This window comes from Varroa destructor, unplaced genomic scaffold (assembly GCF_002443255.2).
Source record: "Varroa destructor unplaced genomic scaffold, Vdes_3.0 BEIS01000001.1, whole genome shotgun sequence".
Lineage (NCBI taxonomy): Eukaryota > Metazoa > Arthropoda > Arachnida > Mesostigmata > Varroidae > Varroa > Varroa destructor.
In genome coordinates this window covers 10,470,913-10,494,313 of record NW_019211454.1, presented here as the reverse complement: position 1 = coordinate 10,494,313, position 23,401 = coordinate 10,470,913, and the positions used below count along the sequence as shown (strand labels likewise).

General features: G+C 38.5%; 1 protein-coding gene and 1 long non-coding RNA gene across 8 annotated transcripts; one reads left to right on the top strand and one right to left on the bottom strand.

Annotated features, from left to right (window-relative positions):
• Window positions 1-166: 166 nt before the first annotated feature.
• Window positions 167-22,694, bottom strand: LOC111255536 (uncharacterized). 3 transcript variants are annotated; one of them, XR_002675541.2, is made up of 4 exons: window positions 9,592-10,769; window positions 6,681-6,712; window positions 3,893-6,444; window positions 167-1,956 (listed from the first exon to the last, which is right to left on the bottom strand). It is a non-coding gene; the product is annotated as an uncharacterized LOC111255536 (long non-coding RNA). The 3 variants fall into 3 exon arrangements; XR_015319631.1 differs by lacking the exons at window positions 167-1,956; window positions 9,592-10,769 and adding an exon at window positions 21,979-22,694 and having other exon boundaries at window positions 5,561-5,736; window positions 6,338-6,444; XR_015319630.1 differs by lacking the exons at window positions 167-1,956; window positions 9,592-10,769 and adding an exon at window positions 21,979-22,694 and having other exon boundaries at window positions 5,561-6,444.
• ArgRS-m (arginyl-tRNA synthetase, mitochondrial) lies at window positions 10,910-16,008 on the top strand. Of its 5 annotated transcripts, none has more exons than XM_022817599.2 (7): window positions 10,910-10,999; window positions 11,140-11,202; window positions 11,985-12,140; window positions 12,412-13,381; window positions 14,188-14,405; window positions 14,654-14,835; window positions 15,611-16,008. In XM_022817599.2, exons 2-7 carry the CDS (start codon window positions 11,197-11,199, stop codon window positions 15,738-15,740), a joined length of 1,662 nt encoding a protein of 553 aa, XP_022673334.1. In that variant the 5' UTR covers window positions 10,910-10,999; window positions 11,140-11,196; the 3' UTR covers window positions 15,741-16,008. The 5 variants fall into 5 exon arrangements, with proteins under 5 accessions (XP_022673334.1, XP_022673337.1, XP_022673333.1 ...); XM_022817598.2 differs by having other exon boundaries at window positions 10,945-11,065; XM_022817597.2 differs by having other exon boundaries at window positions 10,989-11,048.
• Window positions 22,695-23,401: the final 707 nt, after the last annotated feature.

Here is a 23,401-nt window from a genome sequence, read left to right as displayed (position 1 = left end):
TATATACATCACAATTTATACGGTGTTATACAACGCCCTTGTATGACTCACTAAATGTAATCTTGACATTGGCTGATATTCCAAAGTAGCAGACGACTGGAGTTTAATGTTCCAATTTTGATCAACAAAGAAAGTTGTTGCTACACTATGTGCGTTCAATTAGTACCTTCAAGATAAGTGAGTTATACCTAGTCTTCTCTATGTAATCTTGAGCCTCATAGCATTGAAATCTGCTTATTTGTTGCCCTGCTAATCCTTATATTGAACAATAAATCAAAACACGCCAATTTTTTTAGATCGTGTGGTATTTTCATACTCTTGCTGCTGTCGTAGATTACGTTGACAATAAGAACGAACGTTGCCGTAGTTATAGAAACAGTAGAATTATTGTTATTATTATTGTGAAGGGAAGCCTACGTTGCATTGCTTGAAGCAGAAAACTCGTTTACCCGCACAACCGTTGATAGATCGGCAGCTGCCGAGTACCATATGTTTATGTTGCTAAAAATTACGATAACAGCTACGACTCGTGACAAAGTCAAAGAAGTGCTACAAGAACAACATCTTCTGTCATGAAGGTCAACGCACAACTGCTATCGTCCTGACTAAAAGCCTTGACAATAAACAACAGCGACAGCGAATTTACGAATCTGCGACAGCTCCATAAAAGTATTGCTCTTGTGTAAAGATCAATGACATTCGTAGAATGAATCTGATATCGATAGCTCATGATTAAAACAAAAGCACATCAGTGTAATAGTGAAAGCCATTAGTATGAGTTCCTACTAATTAATTCTAATTAGAACGCTAACTGATGTATCTGAGATGCAGTACCGACATAAGATTGCTATATTTGAAAATTATATTACATACTGTGTCTTTCTATAATGGACCAAGTTTACATTACACACCATATACCTTTGATGTGTGTCAGTTCTACAGGGGACTTTCATCAACTCTTCACGGTAGTTCATTAGAAAGGACCAAAAAGTATCGATAACTTCTTTTTTGTTTCGACTTAATTACCTTAACTTCTAATGTGACTGTTATAGACTAAGAGGCGTCATCAAAAAAAGACGCAATCATTATTAAAAAAAAACTATTCATATACGATAGTTAACTACTACATAAAAACAACAGTCTGATGCTTGCGAAATGACTGAGAAAAGATGATTCCAATAGTTTTGACTGCGAAATTTTCTTATATTTCATTTGCACGAAACTGGTTTCCGTCAATGGTTCACCATATAGGGATATTTAATGATTTGGCGCACAAACTCTAAAAAATGAATTTTCCCATAGATGCTTCTACCTTTTACGAAATGCACCAAACACCTCGTTTTTAAATGATTAATACACATGACCACCATTAGCAGCACCACGCGTAAGGTAACGTATCTAGTAGTGTCAGTCCTTCTGTCTCTATGATCGGTATCAGCAACGCGCAGTGAACGACATTGAGGTATAATTCTATTTTTTTGATGAAATCCACCAATGGCGGTGGCGGCCGTAACAGTCGTTTTCAGGGCGACGACTTATAAGTACGACGACGACTACCACTAGCCTGGCTACTGATGTGACAATGATCCAAACATGGTGTAAGGTCAAAATGTAATAGAAAAGCCTGACCGTAGCGTTGAATCATGACCTGGACGAAAAAGCCAACGAACTAATGGGTTTGGATATCTCCTGAATGATGATGATGAAAACAGCAGCAGCAACAGCAGCTTGTGAGTGTTGAAGACACAAACGCAATGCAATGAATGCAACAGGGCGGAAGGGAATAGATAGACAACGTAATTTGGCGACATACGAACTGTTACTGTGGCTTGCTGACGTTTGAACCTTTGGCATAACATCAATAGGAACACCACGCTGCTGCTACCTGATTACCGAGCAGCCGATGGCGAGGTTACGACGTCGATGAGGTAGATCAGACAATGAAAACGGAGAATACTAAACCAGGAAGGACAAAGACAACAAACGAAATCGAACGCGCACGGTATGGATGTTGAGAGAAGAAAATGACGAGTGGTCGATTGATCGATCGATCGATCAAAAGCGGTTTTGTCGCTCCAACAACGCCGTGAAAAGAAAATATAACTAATCTTGTTTCATCAGTATATGGTGTATAATCCAAAGAGATCAAGTCGAATAACATCTTAAAACATTCAATGTGGTGAATTAATTATATCGTTAAATTAATTAACTTAATTGAAGCTAACAACAAATTCAAACAAACCGAACGGAGTTAAGGCATAATAAATTGAAAAAAAAACAACTTTAATTATTTAATAAACGCTACTGTATAAATGTACCAATAAGAAGGAAAAGTACAGCGGGCTCATATAACATATGCCTGTAAGAGAGCTCGAAACATAAGTGCAATTTGTATGGTAAACACAATAGTAAGTACACAAAATATATATGTGGGTAACTGAACAGACTCTGTTACGATGGGCGGATACAAACGATCCCAATTGACTAGACACGTTTTGTACGGTAACCTCATTCAACATTTTAAAACTTTAGAGAATATCCATTAAATCGAAAGTATCTTATTTCAAAACTCGAGCTCAATCTTTGAGTGAGTTATAGCTGGTCAGTAAACGAAACACCTTTACTAATAGATACTTAAGGCACAAATACTCATTTTATGTCCAGCAGTTCAAATTTATTGAAGAGTGGTCTCACTGCGAAGCATACAACTGCGTGAGAAACACCGCCTCGACTAAGTGAAAGTGAAGTCACGGACGTGCAGGGGAAATTCTGCTCTTTCCCTTAAAATCCAGTTTTTCAATATATTTAAAAATATGTACCACTCTTTTCATTAAGCAGACGTTATAATTATCGGTCGCTATTTTGTACGCTTTTCTTTTTTATACAATTAGCAAACTACGTAGCTAAAACTGACTACCTGTTAAATTCTGCGAGGTACTTCGATTGTGTCCAAAAACATGATACATTATTACTCTCTAAAATAAACGCTTGTTTCAACATTTAAGTAGCATCAACTGAAAGAGCAGAACCTTACCTGTATGTAGACTCTTGTGGTTTTTCAGCCATAATAAAAGGGTTTAAGCTTATATTTATATACTGTCAATTATTTTTAATCAGCTTACTTCACAAAGTATCAAAAAAAAAGATAGTACACTTTACACGCAAGTACAAACAACATTTTCCACTTCTCCAAAGCTAGACCAAACCAACCTACTGTTTGTGATACACTTCAACTTTCCTGAAGTTAAGCTAATATCGGTCCTATATAGACCTATTGAAAAAAAATGCTTCACCTCCTGAGCATCTATCATCCGTTAAATGGCTGACCTCGAGTTTTGAAACATTCTGTAGATATTATACAGGACCAATATTTTTTTCAGAGAGAGCCTTATCAAACTACTTAATGCAAAATCGGGTAACGAAAATATTTTTCCAAAATTCTTAAGCTAATGCGCTTCTACTTATAAACTGCGAAGCGTAGCTTAGTAACACCGAACCCAAAATCACAAGCCACAGTACCACCACGCTCGCAAATTATATCAAACAAAGTCGGTAGAGTAGCTCACTAAAGATTTATACGATGCATGAGTCTGCGTCAACTGAGATCGTTGTGCCACTAACTCGACAAAATTATTAATATTAATTATCCTGGATAAAGCATTTATGTTTCGACCGCTCATATCGTCGACTCACTTTCGCAGATATTTGGCGGAGTAAAAACACAGCTAACTAAATCGATTCCGAAAATAACCCGTTTTTATCCAATCCCCATCGTATTAGCATTGGTATTAAGTGAAAGCCAATAACACTGGCTTTATTTCACAATAATATAATAATCAAAATGACTCCGCTTCTATATTTTTATGTATTTTTGTTCTTTTCACCTGCCTACCTCAATAGCCTGATGAATAGGCTGTCAGTGGTTGTACTCAAGAGATGTGGCTTTGCTATGTACACACGGCTGCCTTTCGTTACTGGCTGCGTCTGAAAACTTCTGATCGTTTCGTCGTGTCTTCTACTACTACACTATTACCGCAAATCGGTGGGTCCAGGACAACAACAATCCAATGCAGTACAATCCAACATGATTTAAACACAGCACGACTGACGCACGATAAACGGCAAACGAACAATGAAGATCAACATTTGAAATTGAAACACTTTTTTTGTTGACGAATCGTGCAGTCACACAGTAGGTTATTGCCAGAGCCACAAGTACAAGCGATTGTAGTGAATTTACTAATGTAGAACTATTGCAATTCGCAGTACTCAGCAAGTTCTGTCAATGAACATTTCAATCGGACACCGACTTCGACCTAGACTTCCCACCAGCAAGGCTTACTTAATGGCAGTCGTCGCTACAGTTGGGGCAAATTTTCGTTGGGTTTTGTCGCATGCCTAAACCATCCAAAGATACACATACACACAGATACACACACACACACACACACACACACACACACACACACACACACACACACACTGCCACACGAACACACACACTGCCACACGAACACAGACTCCCTCACACAGACGACAAAACAGGCACGCTGTTGGTCGAATGCTTTACAGCAGCAGCAGCAGTAGCAGCAGTTGTTGTTGTTTCTGCCGCCACCTTCGCCTTTTCGCTTTACGACAAATCGGGGTATGTTTGTATCGGGGATTCGATGCCGGTCACTTCAGCAAGTCGTACTAGAGCAACGATAACGCGCGAATATGCCTCGACAGAAGATAGATCTCGAGGCGAAGTGGTCCAATAGAAATCGTAGCGAATTATACCGTGTGACCGGCTGAATCGAACCGGGGCACCGGCTAGCCGGAACTACACTACGATTCCCTTTTGTTATTATGGCAGTGTTACTAGCTACTACTGTCGGCAGAATATAGCAATTAATGGCTGCCGCTAGAAGCTTCCTTCTTCTACTGCCGCTACTGAAACACTCAGCAAAAAGCGATGCCTACAGTACTGGTGCTGCCACTGGCCGACTGATAGCGACAACAGCTACGGCGCCAGGTACCACCACAAACAACAACAACAACCTTCGCCTGAGTATCAACAACAAGCAATTGCTACCGTCACTCACGCGCAGCCAAACGAAAACAGCGGTAGCAGACGCCACCAGTGAATAACAACAGCGGGGCGGTGCTACTGTTCTGCTGCTGCCAGCCAGCCGAAATCGAAGAGCAGAAACCCACGTGGGACGCTGATACCCACCAACTTAGCAGGAGGTATGACCCACACACTGTTATTCGACGTAAACACGTGTAAAAACAGAGCAGACTGACTGACCGACCGACTAATTCAGAGAGGCGGATTTCACAGCCATTTGACTGTAGGGAGACACAAGCGACCAAATCGAAGTGCAGTTCTTTCATTCGCATTGTTTGCAAAAATCCTAGACACTTTCTTTTTTTTTTCACACACACGCACACAACACTGAGTGCTGTGAGTATATACCCGATGTAAGGAGGGTAGCAGCAAAAACATCGCCATTAAGTAGTAAATTAAAAGAAACTTGGCGGTAGTATGTACGTAACACACGGGAATGATCAGGATATATTTTTCGATTTCTACGGGGTACAACAAGTTTATTAGCTTATTCATAAAATGGATGAGACAATAGAATGACTGATAGGTAGTTTTGACTATACCATTTCTTTTTGTAGGCCTGTGGGAGAAACCCTAAATAAGTGTAGCAAGACTCATTCCAGACTCCTAATGGGGCAATGCTTTGCCTGAAAAAGAGGTGATACCGAAAGCCTTTTCACAACAAAAGTAACCCGGAAAAACAAAATTGTACAATAAAAATCCGAGGTTATTGAACCAATAAGAGTACAATAAAATTTAGAGAGACAACCGCGTTTGTGATCAGCAGCTTCCTATCAAAAGAGAATAGTGAATAAATTAATACTAATAATAAGTGCAGTGTCAGTCGCAGGTACAGTGAGATGTTCATTGAAATTTGTTAAGATTAAGATTTATCCTAAAGTTTACTTCCCGATATCTACGTAAAGCATAGCGGAATGAAGTTTCGACTATAGGTTCAGACATTAAAAACCATAGTTGTAAAGAGTTATTCAATCAAGACTGCAATGCGACTACACCCAGCCTTACACTATATGCGCAGGATCACCCACTGAAGACCACTTAGTCAGACCAAGTTTTTTTTAGTCTTAGTTGAGACCTGTCAGTAGGTCCGTCTACGACATTTTTGATATTTCCTATACACACAACGACACACAGAATGCTGGACAGTCTAACCCGCCTTCGTTCGGCCATGATCGGCCAATGTCGTAGTGTGCTTCGCGTCAAGCACGTCATTGAGCTGTTTCCTACCTCGTTCGTGTACGGGCCGTCGCACAGTGCCATTAGGCCCAGCACGATATAACAAACGACATTATCGTCAACAACAACATCCCTATGCGTGAAAGCCGAAACAGTTCCTAAAAATAAATACTTCATTAAAAAGATTCTATTCCTTTAGGTTAAACCCGGTTGTTCGTTTCATAACGGGTCAAGTTTGGCAGTTCAATGTCGGGGCAGCCTTAATGAAATCGTCTATATTAAAAAATATTTGCATATATATAATTGTCTTCCTATAGTATATTGGATATCATAGAATATTTGCAAAACGGATCTTACAAAGCACCCATTTTGTAGTTTGAAACCGCGTACAAACCTTTGGAACTTCTGGCGATTCACCTGCTGCACCTGTCAAGTTGCAAACAATGTATACAAATTATAATAAATTGGAATTATATGAAAATAAATAGGGCCAAATAGGCAAGCCTTATCATATATAAACAGAGTAGAAGAAATTTAGGTGGTACACGAAACAACTGTAACACCTGGGACAAAGAATCATCATTAGACAAATGACCGATTTAACTGGCTTATCGTAAAAATTCAGAACTCTAGGTAAAGTAAAATAAGATACAAATGAAAAAATAGAGTAACTTTTGAATTCAATAATGAGCACTAATTGATGCATTGCTCATGATAGATCTGTGTAGCAGGTTGGCGCCAATATAGATGTACAATCAGTAACGTTTCTGTATTTATCATCCTGATCCCGTAAATCGGTAGAACTTAAAAGCGTCAATTAATGAAAACATAGAAACTAACTGCGAGTTGATGGTTCGCAGATCTGCGTCTCCTGTGCCAGCAGAAGTGTAGCACGTTAGATTTACTGATTGCGCCAGGTGGTTACAACTGGCAAATGACCTAAAAGTTACATATAGCAATAATGATGACAATGATACCTTATCACTATAATTCATCGTGTAATATAAGATTTTTTAAAGCTCGTCATTTATCATATAAGAAAAGAAGAAGGAACATGTACGACATCGTAGGGCCGAGGAGGACGTGTTTGCCTCCTTCAAGTAGAAAATACTGTCACTGTGGTCACCGCGGCGGCGACAGCGCTTGCGCTGGCTCGACTTCTCACTGGCAAAATCTGTGCATACGACTGTGTGAGAAAAAACTACAGCTATCCTTTTATCAGATAGGTTGATGATAGCAACTGCTTAAAAAATCTGAAGTGTATTTTTTTACAAAATATGCCAAACGCAAAAGCTGAAAACAAAGTAACGGTTTTGTTTTTATACAATAGTTTGATGTAAGGTCAATTAAACAAACGTCCACTATTGCCGCATGAATCTAATATACATCGATCGATTTTATATATTCGATTAACGAGCAATGACATTTATGTTAGCCAAATTGTTGATCGTGTATATCTATGAATATTTCGGGTGGAAACGTTTACGAGTACAGTTCAGGTATAAATAGAGAAAGTATGTTTAGTTGATGTCATATAAAATTAATTATTATTAGTTTACCTTCAACTGATAAATCTGGCTTATTTCGCGAAAATTGGCTTCTGATCTCATAAAATATTTATATTAATCTATCTGAGAGAAAGGAAGAGGACAGATCTTACTCTGATCTGTGAGAACGTAGTAATTTAAGTTCCTATTGAGCCCTGTCGGTAACGAGTTTGTGCACATCAAACTGAAGCGAACATACATAAAAGTGAAAATATTTTACACAATAGTTCCATTCTTCTAAGTGCGCCCCGCACTTAAAAATTCCATATAAAAAATAAGTTAGTTAAAGATACTTAAGTTCCTTGGGAAAGCGGGAATCAAACTAGCGTATTAGGTTTGGTTGATCGAAACATTAACTATTGGCAGCGTATAATGCAAAAAATATGCTTGAACTTTTAATCGAAAAATGCCGTTTCAATTGTGCTCTTTTCAGCTAAATATTATTAATGAAAAAAAGGTACATGTTTGATTGTAGGCGGTCAAAAATCACTATCAAAAATGACGAAATACAAAGACGCTCCAGCCGGCAACGCTGTTTCGCCTATCAGCTCTTCGAAAAAATGCTTGCCAAACATAACGAAGCATATAACAATCGGATAATTATTCATCGCGCTCTTATTGTGTGACGCGTTCGATAACAATATTTTGGCTTGATTAGTACAACAATAAGGCTTGATTAAATAAAGGAGTTGTTAAAATCGAAACTACCCATTATCCCTTTAACTCGAAAAAACATACTTTTTCTGGCATCAAGGCTGTCAATTTAAAGTTCACTGTTTAATAACAACGACAGGTTCGAAACGTTGCTTTAGTGCATAGGTCTATGTGAAATCGCGTTTAAGAAGATCGCGAGGAGTTCGTTTCACTGTCGTTGACTCAACTCATACAACTCAAGATATTTATACTAAGCACTATGCATCGCGCAGTGTCCCCTATAATTTCATTCCACTTCCTTCAGCAGAAATTGCTAAGCTGATTTAACACTTTATGAGAATTTGGCCAACGATTGTTGAAACTATCTATTTCGTAGTTGAATAATAATAAATAGGGGAATTGTCTTGTTGACTAGTGACGATCAATTTATATGGATTCCGCAGGTATCATGTGGTGTGATACTATGGTACCCTTATATAGCAATTTAGGCACACTTCATAAAAATGGTTACTGTCATACCATATATTCCTATATATGTACATATATAGGAAAACATTACAGATAAACAGGACCCCCTGAAGATAATACTCAGATGCGACCAGTAATGAAGGCAAAATATGTAAGAACGTTATCGAATCTATGAACACGCTTTTTTTTGCCACCCGTTCACAGATTGACGAGTTACTATCTCATTCACTTACATTTAAAGCAAAATCTGTGATCTTTGTTTGTGCTTGACAGGCTGTGAATACTTTGCTACAAAGTATGATAACTAGGTTTGTAGCAAACTCTTTGACGCCGAATGTTCTATGTATTAATTTTTCTTTTATAATTGAATGTACAAATCGGCAGAATATAAAAAAGTGTTCTCAGACCAATTTTGGCTGCTGTTTTTTGGTGCTACCTGTCTAGATAGATCAGCATCGACGCGTCTTCTTTTCTACCTCAAGCATACATAACAGCTATATTAAATTGCATCTTTCCTCGATTATGCTCTATACGATAGCCATATTTAACCCGTGATAAGACTACGCAAATAGAACAAAGTGACTAAATATCCAGTTGTGTATAATAAATATAATGCCAAATAAAGGTTCTTCTTACCATAGTTGCCTAGCTGTGGAAAGCAACAGCTATAAGTCCTGTGCAGAACCGATGTTGTACCTCTTTGTTTAGGTAAGAATCTTTATTTCGTCTAAATTTGGCTTTTCAACCAGAACGACGCGGCAAAAACTTCAGTTCAGGCCAGTCCAATTGAATATATTTCTCCATAAGAAAGAAGGAAAACCAGTTCGACACAGCACGATAGGCAGATAGACAGTTGGTTAAGTATTAACCGCATATACAGGTGTCTATATATTAGACGACATCTTCTTGTCGAGTTTTACATCCACGCTGCTGTGTACCTAGTACAGCTGCTAATGCCTTCGTTAACAGTCAATGTTCGCGCGGTAGCCTAGTTCCGTAGCCTAAGTAAAAACCTTCGGCCTTACGTTGCGGAGCACAATAACCATACGCGCACAACGGCAACACCCCGCTGAACCTTTCGTGTAAACTGCAAGGAACGGATACAAATTACGGCTGCTGCATAGCTTTTGCCAGCTGCGCTTCGTACGGTGCGATTTCTGATGCGCGAAATTTGTTTCTCCGGAAACTCTTTTCCTCTCATCCTACCCGTGCTACTAGTCTTACGACAGCACCACGGTTGCCTTTTCACTCGCCCGGGGAAAACTCTACGACACTTCAAAGAATATGAGCGGAGAGTCTGCCTCTATGATCTCGCAGTTTACTCGTCGATTGTTTCTAGTCAAGCCAGTCGACTCGGGTGAGTTTCAAGAAGGAGACGGATAAGTAGCAACGCCGATGCCGCGGCTACGCGCTCTGGTCCTGCACCCGCCCTGGAGTTGTTTGACAGTAGTAAGAGAGCTTCCGCGACTACGAGTGGTAGACCGGCAGTAGCAGCCGAGGGCAGAGACAGTGAGAACACAGTCATGTAGACACTTGCTTCTAGACAACGCATGGAGAACAGCTAGGGAAAAAGAAGTGTCTGCAAAGCAGAGAGTAAACAGAGCGCGGAATATCTACCTCAGTCTTTATAAAGGCATTCACGCACCGTCGCTTTACACAGTCTGCACTGCTTGAACAAGCACAGAGATACGCTCGCGTTGTTTGATCTCGTACGAAACACCTGCACCGACGACAATAGCAGCAGCAGCAGAAACAACAACAACAACGACAGCAGAAGCTACAACCGCTACAATTAGCAGCTGTCGGAAGGTTCCCCTCTCCCAAAATTGTGGCAGTAACTCTCTCTCTGAATTCTTTGCAGGCGCCGAAGTCGCGCGCCTTAGTAGTGGCGGCGGCGGCGGCGGCGGCGGCGTGCCACAGATTGTACCACGACCACGTGTTGCCAACGCTCTGTGATACGCCGCCGCCGACGCGCGAACTGTTTGTTCACGCAGACCGAGAGAACATGCTTGCTATATAGGAGCGAGCGGATACTTTTCTATCTGTATTTATGAATTGTTCAGTCTATCATCTATTCACGATGATGAAGAAATGTAAAGCTTCCAACTAGGTATAGAGAATTTATCGAATTGTTCGAAATTGTGTGTTTCATAAATATATATAATTGTACTAACTGTATTTCAGTAAGTGTACGGTGCGTGCGAGTAAAACGATTGAAACAGCTGTTTTACACTCTACAGCATGGGCGTAAGTATATTGGACTTGGTGCATGCAATTGAATATTGTAGCAATATACTCGTATGTCTACATGATTGTAGAGTTGGTTGTAATTATGAATAACAACCGCAGAGCTTTTCGTCTTGCAAATAACACCTAGTTAGAACGCAGTGTGGCCACCATCACCATCAGAAAAGGAAAGGGTTCCTTTGTTCGTATTATCGTCATATGTAGTAACAGTAAACAATGTAACAACCCAATGAGAAGTGTCCATACTCTATTCACATTTAACTATTCCTGTATCTTTTATTAATTTTAATTAGGGTGTTTCTTGGATTGTACGTATCACTTTTAGCACTACACGTTACAATTATTAGAATACGTAAAAGTTGCTCTGTAGTGTCCTTTAAAATATCTTAAATATCTTAACCGTCCAAGTTATATGATAAAATCAAATGGATTCGAACTAGCGTAGTTAAATATTCATGGTTGGGTTGGTGCCATTAGTCTCCTACTGCTTCGTAATGTAATAATTTGGTTTTTGACCATGAATATGAATGTCATTAACTACGGCATTGTTTATTTTTAATTGTTTTTCTTCATGACGAGTATTCATGTGTGTAGATTTTGGTGTGGATATCCTAGAGATTATCTGTGTTAATTGTACCATACCATACGTTCGAGCCAACCTAAAACCACGCTTGCTTTAGTGATTTCGAATTAGCTAACTGATATTATATATAGTTTACGCTTATTCGTGGTAACTAATGTTAACGCTAATCATAACAATAAATCTGATTGGTCGATTCTAGGTCAGGCAACGTTCACTGCGATACTTCGGCCAAAAATTGCGCCTTGCTGAAAAGCTACAGGAACAGGCACGCCAGCAAAATTTTTCATCCAGGTCTATTTTAGGATGCATAACAACGACAGCTAATAATGTCTACTTCCGACCAGTAAGGAAAATGGTTACTATAGCATTAAATTTTACAGAAAGACTGAGCGAAACGTTGACATTACTCCAAAGTATTGGTAGGTTCCTTCATCGTTCTACATAAGGTGTACTAAAAAATTGAAAATTGAATTTGGAAAGCTCGTTTATTTACTTTAAGGGTAATGTTGTTATAACGTATTATTTTATATATGTATTATTGGATTTATAAGTCGTTTTTTGACATTAGTATGACAGTTTGGTTATCGAAGTAAATAATCAGTTCTCTTGTACTTTACTTGTTTCAGGAAACCGCAGAACGTCTAGGCATACGGGCGGAACGTTTGTGTATAAAGGCTGAACCTGCTGAAGTGTGTTTAAAAGATATTGCTAATGACCTATTTAACCAGAAAAACCAGCGAAGGGTGTACGCCGAGATCATTCCCAATCAGAAGATAGCGATAGACTTCAGTTCGCCAAATATTGCTAAGCCATTTCACGTGGGCCATCTCAGCTCGACGATAATAGGGAATTTTATCTGCAATTTGAAGCGAGATATTGGCGACGAAGTAGTTGGAATCAATTATCTCGGTGATTGGGGAACACAGTTTGGGCTGCTAAGTGCTGGTTTCCAGCAATTTGGTGATGCGAAACGCTTAAAAGAAGAGCCACTTAAACACCTTTTTGAAGTGTATGTTAAAAGTAATCAACTTGCAGAGAAAGATAAGGAATTCCGCCAGAAAGCACTCGATGATTTTGCTAAACTTGAAATGGGCGATAAGGAGCTGAGGAAAATGTGGTTTGATTTTCGCCACATCAGTCTTAAAGAGTATTTTAAAATATACTCCAAACTTGGGGTAAAATTTGACTTGATACAAGGCGAATCATCATTCCACATCGATTCTCAGGAATTGATCAGCACGTTAAGAAAACAGAGGTTTCTCGAGGAAAATAGAGACCTTCAAGGGCTGTACCTGTCCGAAGACACATTCGTGCCCCTCATGAAGTCTAATGGTTCCTCGCTTTATATGACACGAGATATTTGCGCAGCAATTTCGCGCCACAAGCAACTGAACGTAAACACTCTGTATTATGTGGTCGACAACGCACAAGCTAAGCACTTCTCAGATCTGCAAAAATGTCTTGATAAGATAATGAAAGGATCTATTCGTATTGTACATGTCAAATTCGGTCGCATCAAGGGACTAAGCACCCGTGATGGCCAGGTCGTGCTTCTGGATGACCTTATAGAAGAAGCACAGCTTAGAGCTCTTAAAGGTAGAAACTCATATATTTATACGCCTCTGTATTTTGAAACAGATTATCAGCAGACATACAGATTTACGTTATATTCTTCAATATTTTAAGCAAGTTTGTAACATAGTAATGTTATTACGTTTTCTATAATTTCAGTTCTATATTTGGGTGACTTGATACTTATTAGAACTATGTGTAACTGATAATGTTGTGTGTGAAAACACGTTTTTTTTTGTTTTCAATATTTATTGGAAAACGTTATTTAGAGAGCTAAGTCCTTAGCTTTTAGGCTAATTTAGTCTACCCAGCCTAAATTTTGTCGGCCTTGATTCATCTCAAAGCGCTGAGATTTATGATGGAAATTGGAACTTTGTCATCGTGGAGACGTAAATATCGACAAACGTTTTACAACGGACCTTACGCAACTGAAAACATCGTGACTTATCTTGTCTAGTTGTATCATCCAATCCGTTAACATTCCTCCTTTATAATCATAGCCCCGACAACAGTAACACAACAAGACACCGGCAATTGTAAATAAGCATACCGGGGACGTTTAGTATTCAACTATTTTTGAGAATAGTGCATTGGGCAAATCACTCAAAAATAAAGCAATATCTTTTTTGTCCTCGATCTCAAAATAAATGTTATAAAATGTGACATTAGCTTACAATAATGTATGGGAAAATTTGTTGTTGACATTGATTTTTTTGTTTCTCCAACAAGTAACCATAATTATCACAATATAAGTGCTGACTGCCTATTGTATAGTGCAAATGGCTTCCAATGGACCCGTGTATTCAATTTTTATCGTGTTGCATGTGCAGGAATGCAGGAAGCGAATACTACACGGGTCAGTCCTGAGGAATATGACAAAATATCTCTTGATCTTGCGTTGACTGCTCTCTACGTGAATATGTTGAAAACGCGACGGCAGAAAAACGAGACCTTCGACTGGGAGAAGTGCTTCTCTCTTAAAGGCGACTCTGGCATTTCGTTGCAATATTGTCATGCCCGTTTGTGCTCAATTCGTGAAGCGAATGAGGTAATCGAAAACCGATCATGGACAGCGTTTTAAACAATTATATAAAAACATAGATCGATTTGTACCTTCATTTATTCGAAAACAAAATGCTGCGATTGTAATTATATTTATAATTATGGCATTAAACCCTAGTAGTAGATTTTCTATTTCAAGTATAGCTTGAAATCAGATAGAGTTTTCATTTGCATTGAAAAAATAGATATATTTTGGTAAATATTTTTATTTGATGCGATTCCGTGCCGGTTTAGATTGAACCCAATTACCACGAGGAGGTCCTCGATGAATTTCTACAGGACAGCCACGTCTGTGAGGCATTGATTTTGCTTAGCCAGATGGAGGAATGTCTGTTGCGATCCGACGCTACTTTAGAGTCGAGTGAACTTGTGCAGTATTTGTTCAAGCTCGGGCACGCGATCAACAAGGCAGTAAAGTATGGAATTTGTGGACGACAGAAATACACTAGTGAAGTCAGTCACAAGTGAATTGGCAGCAATATTCTAAAATGATTTTTGTAATTTATACATATATATATGTTTTTTAAACCAAACCTTAATCAACCTGATTAACTGAGTGCCAATTTATAATGGTCGTACTGAAAACTAGTTTAACAATTAAACATTGTAACATATAATACTATAAAACGTATATTTTTTTGTATTGTGAGAAGAAACATTTATATAGTCACGAATTTATTTGTAACATAAATGAGAGAATTTAAACACATACAGTTGTTCTAACAAAGCAAAGTTTCTTTCGATTTGATGAATATATTTTCGCTTTTAATGGAGTCATTTTGGTTTAAAACAAGTTGAACTGTAAGAAAACGTTTACCGAATACCATTTAGTAAATGTTAACGGTATTTTTTACAACTAAGCATGTTTAGTCACTCCAGCATGTTCCTTTTTCTGCGGTTTTGTAGGTCGAGCTCGAATCAATGAATGTTTTTTTATATAAAATTATTTGCATTATTTATATACTTGATTCGGAGAAGCAAACATATTACATGCTTAAATAACTTTACTGCTTAAACAAATAATTAAACAATTCTACGACTATTTGGTAGCATATAAAATACAATTAAACGTTAAGTTATTAGCCTCAGATTTTTTTTTAATTAGGTGATAACGTCTTCATTAACTCAATAATCTATGTGATCATGTGCAACATAAGCTTGAAACTGATCATTTATAGTCTTTTATTACAGGACAGCCCGAGTAGCGAACGAAAAAAATTTTAAGTTGGCTGAAACAAGACTGATGCTGTTTGATCGACTTAAGGAAAGTCTGGCACATGGTCTCAAGCTCATTGGGGCTCGCCCGCTGACGAAGATGTAGCATTCCGTTATTCTGCAACTATTCACAGGATATAATTGGTGCCTATACTGACGTATCTTATACCAAAGGACGACTTGTAGATTTTTAGATGGGAAATATGAAAAATGTTGCGAAACAGTTCAGTAAAAGAATCGAAGCACGTAGACGTTTTATACCCATATAAGCAACCGAACTAAAATACTGAAGGCGAACAAACAGTTCATAAACATTGTAAATACTGAATAAATTTCATGGAAAATTTAGTTAAGCATTTCCGGGTCAATTATTAGCAGTGCGTGTTCTTTTTGTAGTGCTATCCTTAGAAAGGCTCCGGTATTTCGAATATTAAGCTATTTGTATGATAACTACCACCCTTACATGGGTGCTTAACTAAAATACAGCTCAATGTTATTTTTTATCCTTACCTCTAAATTGCTTAAATTAGGTCAAGGTCAAGGATTATCTAGAAAAAAAAGGATCTATCGAATTATTGTCTATACATTGAACAAACATTTTTTAATTAAGTCTAAATAGTCTTCTGTTTTCGTAGCTTTCTTTTATTGCTTTTACGAAGACGCAAAATATCAATCTTCTGTTTTATGATCTCAAAATTGCGATATACACTAATAATGAGTTTTTATTCGGCTTGAGGCGCTCTGTTTGTACGTTCAAGGTTTTGCGTAGAATAAAGATATTTTAAGGACGTTTAGATTGAAGTATGTTTTGTATAATTCTATTAGTCCAATCATCCGTGTGATTTCTTGTTTATGCATTATTATGCAATACGTGGTATTATTTATGTTGGAATATTGTTGATGTGTACAGTTGCTTTTGACTGAATAAAGAAGCTCACATTCACTACAACGCTAATGCAATGTCGTTGTCTTAAGATAAAAAACTAGTTGGACGTTAAGCAGCAAAAAGGAAATATTTGGAACAGCTCAAAATTTGATGGCACATTGCTTTATGAGTTATATTCACACACGAAGTTCTCCTTCACTCCCAGATTTTCTTTTTCTGTTTTGCTTTGCTGCTTCGAGGCCTTAGCTTTGAAAAAGTGTACGCATGAGTCATTTGATTCGTTAATCCAAAATCATATGAGCGAAGACACGCGTGAATTTCAACGGATGAAATAGAAGAGTGAACTGTCCAAAACTACTATTACTTTCATTTGCGTGATATTTTTGTGTCGCTCTACCTGAATCGATCACAGTTTACTGGGCGTTGATAGGAATTTGAGTGCGTACGTGCCATGAGAAAAAAAAATCAAGTCACTGTAAAGTTTACTATCTACACCATGTTAACAGGCATATACCGTTATTTTATAGACATCAAGCTTGATCAATGCGAATTGGAAGCGGTGTTTTATATGCACAGCTAGGTCCCAAACATCCAAATAGAAGGCTACGATGTTTCCTAGGGACGACTCACAGCAACAACAACAACAACACTTGTATACCATATAACATAATTATGAGCAGCAGGAGCAGAGAATTTGTTGCCGCCATTCGCAATACTTCCTTCTGTTCAGTTTCTGCGCATTCCCTTGGTAAACATACAAACATGCTAACGCATGCCTTTATATCGACCAAGACAACGCATACTGGAAGCTCATATTTGCCTTCCAGATCCTTATTAGCATAGATTATTAGTATTATTAGCGTATTAGGTATGAACCACACGACGTTGGTATACTGGCCTGAGCTGATCGCTGTCTGTCAGCGGCCATTCAATTCAATGGCGGTGAAACTAACATATTAAGTGTAAATATTTCAAAACTTTTTAGAAACGGGATGGACTTTGAAAATGTGTGCCCGAATGCCAAAATACAACTAATATTGCTTTAGTGTACAGTTTATTAGCAAAAGAACTGCTTAGAGCTAAAGTGGAGCACGGCGGGGCTTTTTCAAACTACGGAACCAAACTTATTTCATTGAAAGAAATGTAAGAAGCTTTCAACCAATCGCATATAGTACTATTGACTTCTAACGGGGCCTATTTTTATTAAGTGGATCTCATTTGAGAACTAACAGCAGATAAATCGTATGTTTTCTATAGGAAATTTCGTCGTGTACTTAGCACATTCTGTCTCCTCATAAAGCAGAGAAAAACGAGTGCTAGCTGCAGTATTTATTTATATCGTTCGTGTACTGCATTCTATACGATCTTTAATTATGAGGAAGTCATATTTTATTATATTACAAACAATGTGTTCACTAAAATCTTCAATTATGTCATTTCTGCAAAAACACTATAATCTTGAGCTTCAAATATATATATATATATATATATATATATATATATATATATATATATATATGCACGGCAACGATATTAGTCTATCATGTATGTAGAAGAAGATGCAGATCAGCTTATTTCTGTAAGAAATGAGCTAGTATCTGTGTAAAGCACACTGTAGTCTTTCAGGTCGTTCACCGATATAGGAGTAAAAGACCGGCAGTGGTTTCACGCCGTTGTTGAACGGCATAATGACCCCTGCTCTGCGTCTCTATCACGTTGTTCCATAACAGGTTCTGCATTGTCACACTTATCTATATATACGTATAGCATTTTCCGTTTCTTACTTGTTTCTGCTTTGCGGTTAGTATTGTATTGTATAGTAGTGGTATATGGATAATTATGTGTAGGAAAATACTAAATATATCTAACATTGTGAATTAAATTAACTATGGATTTGGAAAGTAATTTTATGTGTTAAAAATGTATTGGTTTGGGAAGGGAAGTTTTTAATTCTATTGTTAGACTAATGATCAGAGTATGTTTATTTGCAATATTAGAAGCACATCTGAGCTACAATTCAAACACTACCCTGAATTACACTTACTTCAAGCTCAAGTCTATCACACTATAAAGAACAATTTCAAATATTTTCTTAATGAATTGCCTTGTTGGGCTCTTAACTACGTATATAATGGATGCTCTATTTTTGTATAAAAAATAAGAGAGAGACATGGATTAATTTTGTGTAAACCAATTTACATTGCGCACATCAGTCTAAAATTGTTTGGACGTGGGTGTCTTCGGTAGTACCCCATACATTAGGGCTACCATTTTGTCACATTGAAGCCGTCAGTAACATGGTCTTGGCCTATGCTGGCTATTAGTAAACCCCTTGTTACTTTTTCTGTATGATATCGTTTTGCTTTTCTAATGGGCTTTACTCAACTCATCCTAGGGGTATCTTTAAATTGGTATTTTCAATTTACATTAAGATAGAAATTCTTTTATAATAAAATACAAATTTACTTCATTCATAAATCTGTAAGTACATCAAAGCAATTTGCATATTTTTCCCAACCAGATTATAACCGCGGATCTTTTTTGTCTGAAGTCCTTGGCGCGACTTGAGACCTTGCTCCATACTCCGAGCAATTTTTGTTGCGGAACTCGTAATTAGACGTCTACTCGCGTAGAGAGTAATTAGGGTGAAATCGATCACTCACAGACATGATGTAATGAGATAGCAAATCGTGCTGCAAAAATTACCTGTACATTATAGCGTATTTGTACAGTAATTTCTGTTATAAATAACGGTAACAAATACATTCCAGTACGGTATAAAGTTACTCAATTTTGAGCTGTTTATTATACAGGATCAGTGAGTTATTAGTTTGACTAAAAATAAACAGTCCATAGGTGAGAATTAGCTAGCCGACGTTTGTGATACGATAATCGCCATCCTTTCGAAGGAAAGATAGAGAAAAAGGTAAAATATCGAGGTACTTATCAACTTGTATTTTACCGTTACAGATTCCATATTTGTGATGGAAATCGGAAGTGTCTGGCTGTGTATGGCGGCTGATCTATGGCCTGGGTAGTACTACGCCTGTGTCATCACAGAACTTAATTGTATAGATATAACGTTGATGTCATAAGGTTGAAATTGCATATTATTGCGGACAGCAGTAGAGTGCTTCTTCAGTCCTGATCGCTCGTTGAAGCAGAAGTGAAAACAGTGATTGCCAGTCTAGCAAAAAAAAGGGCTAGCTAAAATCCGGAAAAGATTCAGAAACAGGATGCGCAGTGTCGAAGCTCGAAGCGAATCGAAGTTCACGAAACAACGTTTGCGATTAATTATAAATGTTATCATAAGTTTTTCCCAAACCCACAAAAAGGACATGAACGGACTTTAACACGAAGGTGAAACTGTGTCGGTCGACAAAGCGCTGCCTCAGGTCGATCATTTACTTATAAACCAATGTTTAAACAAACGACACCCACAAGCGAACATTCGTGGAGGGCGCTTCCGCTTTAGCCATGTGTGAAATTTCCTGTCGCCATTTTAGTTGTCCACTCTATTGCAAGGAAGGGATATATGCCTATCAAGAGATAGCCGTTTGTGGCTTAGTAAAACACATATTGGTGATCTAATGAAGGTCGACATAAGGTGAAATCAAATTTCGAAACGGATGGAACATCTGAACCCGAACCTTTTCTTTCAAGTTGTTTCCAAGACTGTATAGAAACAAAACCAGATACACTGGAGAATTTCTTTACATGTGCTAGAAGTGTGCTGTCCCTGTTAATTGAATATAATTAGCATCCAATTACATCTTCAGCTCATGATCTAAACCACCCACTCGTAGTTTTCAAAATATTTCCTCTTTAATCCACACTTAATTCTTAATAGGAAGCGTGCGTCAAATGATATTGGTAGGTGTAAGCTCGTTAAGGTGTTGGTCAAATAAGCTACATACAGACCATTCTAGCAGAATTAAATCTGGAGCCTATAGCAGACTAAGAGTCCTTGAAAGAAAATGCCGGGCCTCCAAGTATAAAAGATGCAAAGAGACTCAAGAAGGCTAATCATTGCAGCTTATCTGGACGACCCAAGTGCCAATTAATTCTGCTTTTAAATTTCTATATATAGAAAAACACTTTGCAAAAACAAGCATTTTGGACCACTTGTATTAAATGTTGAACCCTTCATCTTCGAATTTTACTATGTTTTTTTAGAAACTGCAGAAGAACTGGCAATTATGCAGACTGTAGATTTTGGGAAAAAAGAAAGCTTATAATCGTGGTAGGGTACAACCCGCATAGGCAAGCTGGATAGCAGCTGATCTTCGCTCATTAAATTACGAAAACGATGCACCGCTTTTCACCATGATGAGCTCACTGTTTTCCTCTAGAAAGCAACTGATTTTCTCATGGTTATAAGTGAATGAACGCATGACAGATAGCCAACCAAAGTTTGTCCAAATTTCAATGTCTCACCCTATACACCTAAAAATGTAATATTTGTATGAAGTTCGTATAATGCACATCTCAGTTTCAGATACATGTAAGAATCTAACAGATAACGAGCGAATCACTATTGAATACTATATGTTCGGCCACTTTTCCGACGTTGGTGAGCCGTCGCGAGAATTTTTTCGTGAGCACCTGTTCGGACCTACTACACGATATGTTGATTTATAGGTTTTTCTTGGGCGGAAATAATGGCGAAAGCAAAATCGATTCCCTTCAATGGATGGCCCCGATGGATGGAATTCATTCTCATGTAGTATGTAATCCGAATAAGTATAATGAACAAATTCTGTCCGGTCCATTTCAACCAAAGACCACACAAACCGTTATGAATCACTTACTCTGTAATAGCTACCGCTGCCTTTGTGGGTTGTGTCAGGTGAGCTTTAGGTTACCAAGCGGACGTTCTAGGAGTCTTTGGGCACCCCGTTCTAGTGAAAGCCGATGGTTAAGTTACGAGCCGCTCTATTTCAGTTGAATACATTGTACTGTAAAACTAATATGAACCGTTTGCTTAAGACTCACTTGCCTTACACTTAAACATTCTTCGAATAAAGCGTAAGCAAATCTGTAAACATATGCTAAAGGCAGGACTTCCTTCTTGATCGCATAACTGAGGTTTCAATGTATAACATATTATAATTGAAGAAAATGATTACTCTTATTATAAGCTTCTGTGAATAGTGTGATAATAGTTCCCTACGCATGTCTCATTCAGGTGCCTGTGTTATTATTAACGAAATATGGCCGGCCCGATTTGACATACTTCTCCAATTGTACTGTAATAAAATGGATAATTACGGAGAATGCTGCCTGGGTTTCTACCAGGGTAAAATACACCTAAAGCATAGGGGGTCCACTTTTATGTTGCGTTTTCTTCCCTATAAGGAATGTTCTCATTGGTTTTCAATGGACAATTTTTGAAGTGTCCAGTTTTAGTAGTTAATTAGATAATTCGAAAGATACGCTACTGGGTTAGTCGACTTACCATTCTTTCAGGCCGCACACCCATTCGGACCATGTTGGCGTGCCATTGGTTATAATGCAGGTGTAAGGCGTGCAATTTCATGAGTGGTGACATCGAGGCCAAATGAGGACTCCGGCGCGGATGTAATGGCATGAGTGGCACTAGTGGATGCGGCAGGGATCGCAGCGTATCTCTCGGATTGAACATTGTTAGGTCACAGCAAGTAGAATTTATGAACAAGCAGAAGAGGTCCTGACACTTCTCAGGCGTTTCGCTTGATAACACTTAACGAATTGCTACTCTCAGTAAAGAAGCCGACTGTACAATACGAAATTAATTAACATGGCTTTAATTATACTTTAGCCACTTAAACCGATGCCGACAAAGTCTTATTCTAAGATTTCGCACTCACTGACATTTGTACTCCTACACGGACACAAATGTATTAATTTCACTTCGCACAGATCACGTAAATGCCTCCAAGATTTAAACAATATCACTAAGCACAAATTTATCGGATTGTTATGCGGCTGTCTTTCGATATCTGCTTCGAAATCTGCCTGTATTGCCGATGATTGGTGTCTCTCTGTGACCAATCGGTAGTATATGATCCGCTTTGATGGTACGCATATGGTGGTTTTCCTCCAGGGCCCAGCGCCTGGCATCGCAATGTTAAATAGTAATAAGAGTTGTGGTAATCAGTTACAATCAAGGCATCAGCAGAACCGAGCTCGTCTGGCCGACTCTATTCAGTGAGCCTGTCTGCTCAAAGGAGGCGGGCGACGTCCTGGAAGTTGACGTCGCCGTTATCGTAGTCGTTTTACTTTACTTTTGGTGTATAGCATGATGCGTACCCCGTCACTCAGCTTCTGCTGTTTCGCTCTAGCGGCCTGAAGAGTAGGCGCTATTACATAATGACGATTATCCGGACAAATCGCGCATCATAGCGTTGTGACTTCTGGCTGACTAATAGTGCCTGTATTGGCCAGGAATAGCGAATATCGTAAATTAACAGGCTGATGGAAATTCAAGAGATAGAGACGCGGTTTTAACATCCATACTCAGTGGTGGTGGCGGTGGCGACGGCAACAAGTGCTGCTGCTGTAGCAGCGTTACCAACAGTGGCTGTTGCTGAGTTCAGCAGGGATAGCGCGTAGAGAGAGGACGAAGCTAAAGAGAGTCACTAGTGCGCTAGTAATGGTCATCGAGCGTAACTGACGTTACGTAGATCCAGACCAAATCTCGTCCGTCCGTCCGTCCGTCCGTCCGTCCGTTTGTCCATCCGTTCGCTTTCTCGGCTGGTGATGCTTTTGGTTATTGTAGTGACACTAGTAGTAAGCAGTACGCTCTCCTCCAGCAACGTTGCAGTCCTCTCTCTCTCGCTGTCTATATATCTGTACCGACCTGTGGTTGCGGAAAGATGGATGCACCATCAGACAAACCG

Bases quoted from the DNA above. Each gene is read 5' to 3' on its own strand.
- ArgRS-m (XM_022817599.2), top strand. The intron at 14,406-14,653 runs GTAATCGAAAAC...GTGCCGGTTTAG, and splicing joins CAATTCGTGAAGCGAATGAG to ATTGAACCCAATTACCACGA. The intron at 14,836-15,610 runs GTATGGAATTTG...CTTTTATTACAG, and splicing joins GCGATCAACAAGGCAGTAAA to GACAGCCCGAGTAGCGAACG.